Source organism: Aphis gossypii, chromosome 2 (assembly GCF_020184175.1).
Source record: "Aphis gossypii isolate Hap1 chromosome 2, ASM2018417v2, whole genome shotgun sequence".
NCBI classification, from domain to species: Eukaryota; Metazoa; Arthropoda; class Insecta; order Hemiptera; family Aphididae; genus Aphis; species Aphis gossypii.
In genome coordinates this window covers 69060654-69070131 of record NC_065531.1, presented here as the reverse complement: position 1 = coordinate 69070131, position 9478 = coordinate 69060654, and the positions used below count along the sequence as shown (strand labels likewise).

Genomic DNA, 9478 nt, shown 5'->3' with positions numbered 1-9478 from the left:
TAGAAATCTGCGACACCGGCAATAACCTAACCGGCATAACTAATAATAAAGTATAGCTTGACGATTTTGTTTATTAATAAAATTGAAGAGTTGTAAAAAGTTTAATCTATTCAAAATTGAAATTATATAATGGCTATTTTTCCATTTTTTATGCTAGCATAAACGCCATAAACTATAGGTACCAACTGGTAATTAATGTGTTCTCTTCTTAAAAACATATTTTATCAAATTAGAAGTAATAGTTTAAAAATTAAAAAATGACAAAACAATTTTGCTTGTCGATACGTCTTTAAAGTTCAAAAACTAACACTGCAGGGACATTTTTCAGTTCCCTTATATTAATTAATACTTCCTTGATTAGTGGTCATACATTATATATATGTATAATGTATATATATTATACAAGTACATTAAAAGTGATATACAAATATTACGAAAACAATAGTAAAAGCATTAAGCATATGCACATATTATGGAGTGTATCGTTTTCACTTTCACGCAATGCGATCGGGTTATACATGAATTATCTATAAAATACGACAGTCGTAAAGTTAACACATATTTTGGCACTTACAATGCATTATTTATTATTATTAGATTATTGTCATAACAATATCTTATATCCGATTCTTACTGCGATATTGTCGATTCGTATGGCGGCGCGTCCTCGTGACATAACAATAACACACATTTCTGTTCCGATACGTTTCGTTCTTCTTCCTGCAAAGAACTTCATTTCCTATTCACGACCCGTACCCGAACTCACCGAACTTTCCAGTCCAAAAATCTAACCAGTGAAAGCCAATCGATTGGACTACACCTGAACGTATAAAACTGTAACTACGGATGTCCTGTCATTCATTCTATTCGTCCGTCTTCAAGCTAGTGCATCAAGAAAAATCAAACAAGACAAAGCCATGAAGTCATTTTCAGTAAGTATCATAATAATACCTATATGGCTATATTTATTTATGTGTATAGATACACAGCTTTTTTTCGATGTTAATACATCCAAGTGCTTCACGGCATCGCATTTTCAACGTAACGCAATATTATACTTATTATATGAACAAAGGACTTGGGTATTGCTTTTATGAAAAAGCGATTCATATAATTTAAAAAATGTCACTCTCAAAAATGTTTGTTGAATCGAACCATATTTTCGTACACATTTCATTGATATAAAACATGATTTAATAAATTAAGAAATACATTATATTAATCACATCACAATATGTCGTTTTAAATTATTATTTGTAATTTCTTTAATTCCACACTATTTATGATATTTATAATATCTTTAATATAATATTTTACAATTTTTATACGATAGGTATTTCCCTATTTACGTGAGGTGCTTGCATTTTATCGATCAAGTTTGAGTTCATTCTACAACTCAATCTTAACACTTTTTTTTCCACTTTCTTACCCAGATATTTTTCTTGATATTTCACTAATTTTAATTAAAATTATACTATTATTATTATTTATAATATCGAGCATTTTGAAGCAGTATATTTTTATTTTTTTAACATACAGAATACCTATGGAATTTTTATAATTGGCTTTATATCATTTATATATAAGTATATACTTTAAAGTTTAACTTATTTAACTAATTTCAATTCGTCTTACAAAGGCGAGTTTCTCGAAATGTCCCGAAAAACTTCTTATCTAATGTTTCGAATATAATCGGTATAAGGTACCATCTTAGTGTGCTGTGCCATAAGCATAAAGGTTATATTTTTACTTAGCATGAGTGCATCCTAGTTCATTTAGATTTTAGAATTACCCGGGTTAGTTTATTTATTTATTTTTTGTTAATTTTTCAATGCCATAATTTTCACTTAATCGAATCTTGTTCAGTTTGATAATTTTTATGTTATTTCCAATAAATTCAATTTACTTCTCATTGCCTGATCTAATTTTTTAAAATACTTATACGGTTAGAAGTTTGAATTGAATTTGTTACGTTTATTTAAATTTTTTGATACTTCTAAGAAGGTGCGAATAGTAAATTCCTACGAATGGAATATAATATGCGGGTTATAATTCAAATGCAATCTATAACATCAAGTGCCATTGTCGACCAACAGTAATATTTTTAGAAGGTTGTGACATTAGAAAAATTTTGAAAATCTCCTTTCAAACACATGTGATATTTTAACCGACGATAAAAGTAAAAGGACATAAAATCCTCCATTAATTTGCCGTAAAATAACGATTTAAAAAACATTTCTCGCCGTCCGCGGCGCAGATAAAAATCGTCCACGGTCATTGGGCATTCAGCGCGGATCGTCGATACGCTGCATGACGTGTTAAAAACGAATAATTACAATATCGTCCTTTCAGGCGTTCTGTTTCGCGGTGTGCGCGTTGACCGTTATCGGTTCGACGAGGTGCGAACCGGCAGCGGAGGACGACGGCGCTCCGACCGACAAAGCACCGCAGACCAACAGGAGGAGCTACGGCGAGTACCACGGGCTGTACGCTCCGGCTTACCACGCTCACTACGCGCCGGCCGGCTATCACGGCCACTACGCACCCGCGTCCACGCACTACCACTCTTACGGTTACGCGTCCCCGACGCACTACCACGGTCACGGATACGCGCCGGCACACTATCACGGCCACTACTACAACCATCACGAGACCACCGTGCACGGATTCAAACACCAGCCGGTCGTCTACCAGTCGGTGGTGCACACGTACCCCACGGCCACCACGGTCGTCCACAAACCGGTGCCGGTGCCGGTCGCGCACCCCGTCCCGGTGCCAGTCGTCCGACCCGTGCCCGTCGAAGTGCCCCGGCCGTACCCCGTGCCCGTCAACCGCCCGTACCCGGTGGCCGTCATCAAACCCGTCGCCGTGCCCGTGGCCCAACCGTACCCGGTGACGGTGTACAAACCGTACCCGGTGCCCGTGTACCGGCCGACGCCCGCCGCGGTGGTCCCGGTGGCCAGGCCCGCCGCCACCGCCGTGCACTACGCCGCCAGACTTCCGGTCCGCGTACCGCTGGTCAGGTATCCTGCGGCTCCGTCGTACCTGCATCACTCGCACGCTTACGCTCCGCACTATCGCGGTGCGGTGGCTTACCCGGGACAGTCCGCGTACCAGGGACCGTCTTCGTACCAGGTGCCGACCGCGGCTTACCAGGGCTCGGCGTATCCGGCAGACGCGCCGGTGTCTTATCTCCAGCAACTGGCTGCTCTCAGGACGGCCGGCGGCAGCTACGAAGTGAACGAAGCGGCGGCGGCACAGCAGCAGCAGACTCTCCAGGACGAATATCCGTTCCTACAAGAGCAACGGGAAGTTGGCGTCACCGATGTCCATCACCACGACGACGACGCCGCCCATCACCATCACCTGCATCACGGGGTGATCGACCAGGACAGCGGTTTGGGTTCCGGCGCGGGTTACCCGCCGTTGACGGCCGAGACCAGTCTGGGAGTGCCGAGCACCGACTACTCGGGCAAGAAGAAATGAAACTATAGCGACGGACTACGTTCGAGAAGACTGCGGCGGAGTCGCGCATAATCAGCAGTCGACTCGAAACTCTCGGACTCGTATTGAAAACGACATTTCTTTCAAACCATAGGGCTAGTCCATCACTTGGACGTCGAGTTCCGAGAGACGATGACTGTATATTATAATTTTTGTTGATTTGTTGTATTATTATTATTATTATTATTATTATTAAATATTGTATACTGTATTATTTTATATGCCATTGGGTCGTTTGACTCGACTGTAGTCTGTATATTAGGTATACATTATTAGATTGTGACTTTTTCTTTCTTTCTTTCTTTCTTTGTTAAAATAAATCTTGCATGTAATTTTTGTTAAAATTGCTACTGCGTATTTCAATACCTATTTATAATATGTTTAGTAATTTAAAACTTTAAACGGTTTTATGAGAACGAGCTGCGTTTCCATTGTTTCTACATAAATAATATGTATCCGTATAATACACACACTGCACTGTTTCGTATAAATATATTATACGACCGTTTCTATGGACTAATACTATTACTATTGACTAATACTATTCAATCTCAAATTGTTGTCCTCAAACTTATAATATCATAATTTATACGTGTCTATTTCCCAAATACATTATATTTTATACGATAATTGTAAACTATTTACAGTTGATTAAGTTTTTTTCGGATCAAATAGTTTTTTGAATACAAAATCGCTCATGTACGAGTTAAAATTTGTTACCTTAATAGTAATCACCAAGTTTGTGTCGAATATCGTCTGCACACATGACGTCAACCTGTCCATGTTTATGTATTTAGTAAACCATTTGACTCCGCAAGAATGCGTAAAACTCACTGCTTATTTGTATGCCGAGGGCCTTGAACTAACGGCAGTCAAAGAACTTGGTAATCAATCCTCAAACCGTCGCTCATGTATAATTTTGTAGTTTTTTGAATACTAATACAAATAATTCAATATATTATAAAGAAGGTATAGTTATTATAAGAATATTTACAGGTTTAATAAATAATAATAGCATTGTAGTCGAAAAAAATTCTATGCATATTCTATTAATCCATTGAATATGGATACACGTTAAATATATTATTATATAGTGAATAAACATAGATACTAATGTAAATAAATCACAGTAATCACGATGATTATAGTGGATAACGTAATCGTTGTAACTTTATGCCTTATAAAGTTATAGCTTATTAGTTACCAACCTATTATAAGTATCTCTATACATATTATTTACATTGTGGATACATTTGTTTTAAATGTATTTTATATATTTTTTAAGAATAAAATATCATTCAGTTTTTGATACAAAAATTTAAGGAAAAATTAACGCACAGTTCTAATAATATAATACATTATAATTAAATTCAGGACTCTTTATATTAGAATTTTAAAAATACTAATATTTTACCTAACCTATGCCTGCATATAAATATACAGTAATCTACAGTTTATGCAATATATTATAATATACTCTGGTATTATAATTAGTACTTACTACTTAATAAGTATAGATAACTATAATAAAAATAAAAAAATACAGTAGATGCCTCCTACCTTGTGAACTACCTATACAATATAGAACAATAATTTATTAATATTTATTTATTTGCAGAACAAGACTTGCCATTAGATGAAACTTGTTTATCGTTATTAATGACATGGAATAACAGTGCTGGAAAGGAAAAAAATTTTCTCAGTATAGCTGATTGTTTAAGAAAAATAAATCATGAAAAATTAGCAGAATGGTTGTCAGACACAGTTTTTACCCAATTAAGTATGGAACTAAATGATAGTTTTCTTCAAAACACTACGACACAAAGAAATACTGTTACAGTTTCGTCTCGACCACGGAAAATTCTACAGTAAAAATAGTTAAAATTTACAATATCTACAACATTATTTTAAATAATATTTTGCATTTATTCGGTAGAACTGAACATTGTCCTTTTGATAAAAATATTTTGTTTTTATTATTTGATACGTTCTGCATGTATTTAATTACAATGACCATCGTAACATTTGTATTCTATTCATTGGGTTTGTTGATTCGATTTGTGAAAGAAAGCCAAAACATTCTAAGCAAGTATATTAATTTTAGAAATTAAAAAGTAACATTATATGTTACGTAATATAATTGTATTTATACATGAATAATAAATACTGTTGTTGAACAAAACAGTTATCATAATTTATGTTGACCTTAAAAATATAATGTATGAAGTATCATTTTGCAGCGTCGCAGAAAAAACAGTACAAAATTCTTGAATTTGGAAACTTTCCACAAGATTTAGAAGCTGAAGACGAAATTTTGGAGCCTTTCTTTTGAATACCTAATAATATTTAAAAATATAAGGTAACTTAATGCGTTATAACGTATTATGTAGATATCTATACCTAAATGTTAATATAATAAAATTCACTCAACAGTATATTGATTTTTATTGAAGAAAATTCAACATAAGATATTTTTTGGGTAGGTTTTATATTTTTTCAATGTATTTAAGTTATTCTTAATGACTTGATAAATTCTCATCTTGACATTTATTAAGTATTTTTGATTTATTTAACTCAACCAAATATCATTCCGTTAGTTTTTGGATCTCTTTACTATACCAATATTTCTTGTGATTGCCGTTCCCACTCAGCCTCTATCATTTTGTCAAAATTATTTTATACCTATTTTGGAAAATATTTAGTAATTTTAATTTGGAAAAGCTTCACAATTTTCTAATATTAATATAACATACAATATGTATATAACTTAATTTTACAACTAAAATGAAATAATTTTAAAATAATTTCAACCTATATTTTCTGTTATTTAAAGTCAAAAATCAACATTATCTTATATGAATATCTGTATATATACAATCAAATTTTGATTTCTACCATTCAATAATTGCCGAAACTTAACCTTCAATTGTTTTTTATATTTATGGAATTACACTTCCCAAATTCTTATACAAGCCTGTGTTTGAATCAAATAACATGATATTAAAATTATTTTCATCATTATTATTTTTTGTGTAACATATAAGTGTTATAAAATGATAGTTGTAGAGTTATGTTTTATTGTATGTAATGTATACTAATTTCAAGTACCTATATCCCTTTATAGTTATTGTAAAGAGGATCAAGAAATAAGAGATCAACCATTTGGTATTCAAGTCAGAAATGTACGATGTATCAAATGCCATAAATGGGGTCATATTAATACTGGTTAGTAAATCGTGTAGTATATTATTTTACAATTTGTATTATATTATATTGATTTATAAATAATTTTAATTTTTAAGTAAAAAATTAGTTTAAAAAAATCAAATATTATAAAATAAAAAATATTTTATAGACAGAGAATGTTCTTTATCAACTGTTACAAGTAATGGTACTAGTGCTAATAGAAACACACAAGAATTAATAAAAAAAATGGGAGAAAATTTTTTTGAATTAAAAAAAAGTGCTGCATCTAAACAACAACAAAAATCATTTGCAGTGAGTTATTAAATTTGTTATTAATTAGACGTTTTATAAATCTTTCATATTGTATATATATAACTCAACTAAAAATATTTCAAATAAGTTTTCAATAATATGTTCTTGATTCTAATTTTTATTTATGTGATTTTTCATGTTAATTTTTTGTTTGAATAAAAATTTGTTGTATTAAGAACCCATCTTTATTATTCTTTTTTATTTGATATAAATATAATGAATATGAACAATAACAAATAATATGATATCCTTATTGTTTTTCTTTTAAATACAAATTTCAAATTCTGAATATTTTAAAATTATAAATACATTTTATTTTATAATTTGAACTAAAAGTATTTTTAATTAATAAAATATTATTTCTCTATAATTAATAATTATTTATCTTTATACATTTAGTTAAAATTATTAATGACTTATTATTTTCAGAACAATGGAGAGGATAGTGACACGGAACTATTTATGTATGTAAAAACATTAAGTAGAAAGAAAAAAATGAAATTACTCAAGTAAATTAATTATATCAACCTTATTCAAAATGTTTAATATTTAAATAATTTTTAACATTATTTGTTTTTTTTTTTTGTTTTAGGCGATTGGATAGAATCAATAAAATTGGTTTTCATTGAATGATTTTTTTTTACCTATTTACTGTACATAATTAATATTACTACATTAAAGTTCATTAATCTAAAATTGTACAGAATCTTAGTGTATAATTTATTTTGTATATTATGCTTCTAATTTTTACTTCCATTAAACATTAAACTTGTTCCTTTTACCTTTATGTCATCTAAGTAGCACTCACTTTTCATGTTATCGTATATTATGCAAATAACAGGATAATTATTCTGTGCTATAATTTCAATGTATTATTTATACCATTAATACATTTTTATTCCTACAAATATAATATTTTTTACAATCAACATTTATAATACTTTGCTTACCACTTCGCTCAACGTTGCTACTTATATCTCTCCAAATTGCATCTCGTATATTTAAATCTTTATAGGTAATCCCTATTTTCGGGATTATAAATTGGAGGATGTTTGGCTACACATTCAACCAATATCTCGTCTTACTCCTTAGTAAACTTGACCATTGCAGAACTCATGTTTGAATAACCGTTGTCAACGAGTGTTCAAACAGAAATGAGAACATTGCATGATTTCATCAATAATTATTAATAATTATTATCAAAACAATAAGTCGATCGCGACACGAACGCGATTTGACTGCTCGAAGACCAGTAAAATCGCGTTCGCGCCGCGAACAAATTTAAATCGCTGATCGCGATCGCGCAAGGAAAACCAACTATATTTAATTTACATTGTATCAGCAGCCGCGCGATCAAGGCACGCGTTCTTAGATCGCGGTTCGCGTTCGCGATCGCGCAAGGGAAACCGTACCTTAAATGCAAGTATCATGTATCATGATAATATTTTTTAGTATCTTGCCCAACCCTGGTTCTATGCAATATTTTAAAAATTTAATTCATAGACACTTGCGCTACATTTTTCATTTTTTAATACTTAAAAAATTTACCATACAAATATTTCTCAAAGTAAGATTTACAATTTGACTATATTGAATGTTTCGAATTTTTTTTTATCAATTTTTGAGTTTTTTTATTTTCAGTTATAAAAATTAAAAAATGAATACTAAAAATATAGCATAAGTGTCTATGCATTGTATTAAAATTTTTTTTTTAAAAAAATATCGATTAGTGGGACACTGTTTAAAATTTCTAAAAATTGTTCTTTTTTTCTTTGGTCTTTTTTTCCTAGATTCGCATCGCCTTGAGTTTTTTTGCATATTTACTGCAATTGTGCATTCGTGTATGCTCGTGTTGGTTCGGATTCATGTAATCGGTTCGTTAGTAATGATTATCGCGCCTTTATTTAAAATATTATATGACTGTATAACAAGTATATCCGTATCATAGACCTATAAACTTAGTATGTAGATTTAGTAGGTAACAGTGACACAAATGAATGGATACAAGCTAAATCATTTGGAACACTAACACAGCCATCCAGTATCCTCATAAGTGTTGGTAAAATCATAAAATCACTATTTAAAAAATTGAATGGAAAAGGTATTTAAATTAATATGTGTAATTATAGTAAATATATAAATAATACTTACAAGTGACTATTGACATTCGTTTTTCGAAACATCAAGTGCATGACGTGATGATTCAAGATGAAGTTTTGAGGTCAATGATAAGAACGCGAATTTATTTAAGAATAAGAGAATTAAACAAAAAATTAAAGAATCAATTAATTGATAAACAAAACCACAAAAAAATTCAAAAATGTATAAAATAAACATAATTTAAAAAAATAATAGTATAATAACATGTTACATACTCACATTAATCAATTAACCTAACTATGATTATTCCTAATTCCTAAACTACACTAACCTTAAATACTTCGAATAAAGACTATAATAAAATTATACTAATACT

The 9478-nt window shown here is 31.2% G+C and overlaps 3 protein-coding genes across 3 annotated transcripts; all 3 read left to right on the top strand.

Moving 5' to 3' along the window:
• Nucleotides 1-638: 638 nt before the first annotated feature.
• LOC126549577 (cytadherence high molecular weight protein 3-like) lies at nucleotides 639-3876 on the top strand. The gene is made up of 2 exons (XM_050199126.1): nucleotides 639-932; nucleotides 2353-3876. The coding sequence occupies exons 1-2, from the start codon at nucleotides 918-920 to the stop codon at nucleotides 3484-3486; spliced, it is 1149 nt and encodes a 382-aa protein (XP_050055083.1). The 5' UTR covers nucleotides 639-917; the 3' UTR covers nucleotides 3487-3876.
• A 138-nt stretch (nucleotides 3877-4014) lies between these two features.
• On the top strand, nucleotides 4015-5630 carry LOC114126299 (uncharacterized). The gene is made up of 3 exons (XM_050199128.1): nucleotides 4015-4388; nucleotides 5123-5372; nucleotides 5441-5630. The coding sequence occupies exons 1-3, from the start codon at nucleotides 4202-4204 to the stop codon at nucleotides 5613-5615; spliced, it is 612 nt and encodes a 203-aa protein (XP_050055085.1). The 5' UTR covers nucleotides 4015-4201; the 3' UTR covers nucleotides 5616-5630.
• A 91-nt stretch (nucleotides 5631-5721) lies between these two features.
• On the top strand, nucleotides 5722-7962 carry LOC126549849 (corepressor interacting with RBPJ 1-like). The gene is made up of 6 exons (XM_050200238.1): nucleotides 5722-5760; nucleotides 5802-5863; nucleotides 6629-6729; nucleotides 6860-7002; nucleotides 7432-7511; nucleotides 7595-7962. The coding sequence occupies exons 1-6, from the start codon at nucleotides 5722-5724 to the stop codon at nucleotides 7629-7631; spliced, it is 462 nt and encodes a 153-aa protein (XP_050056195.1). The 3' UTR covers nucleotides 7632-7962.
• The last annotated feature ends 1516 nt before the right edge of the window (nucleotides 7963-9478 follow it).

What these genes read in the sequence shown, in the direction of transcription:
- LOC114126299 (XM_050199128.1), top strand. Translation starts at nt 4,202, where the DNA reads ATGTACGAGTTAAAATTTGTTACCTTAATAGTAATCACCAAGTTTGTG. An exon ending in AACGGCAGTCAAAGAACTTG is followed by an intron (nt 4,389 to 5,122) that starts GTAATCAATCCT and finishes ATTTATTTGCAG; the next exon opens with AACAAGACTTGCCATTAGAT. An exon ending in CGACCACGGAAAATTCTACA is followed by an intron (nt 5,373 to 5,440) that starts GTAAAAATAGTT and finishes TTTATTCGGTAG; the next exon opens with AACTGAACATTGTCCTTTTG.
- LOC126549849 (XM_050200238.1), top strand. Translation starts at nt 5,722, where the DNA reads ATGTATGAAGTATCATTTTGCAGCGTCGCAGAAAAAACA. An exon ending in GCAGCGTCGCAGAAAAAACA is followed by an intron (nt 5,761 to 5,801) that starts GTACAAAATTCT and finishes CACAAGATTTAG; the next exon opens with AAGCTGAAGACGAAATTTTG. An exon ending in AAAAAAATGAAATTACTCAA is followed by an intron (nt 7,512 to 7,594) that starts GTAAATTAATTA and finishes TTTTTGTTTTAG; the next exon opens with GCGATTGGATAGAATCAATA.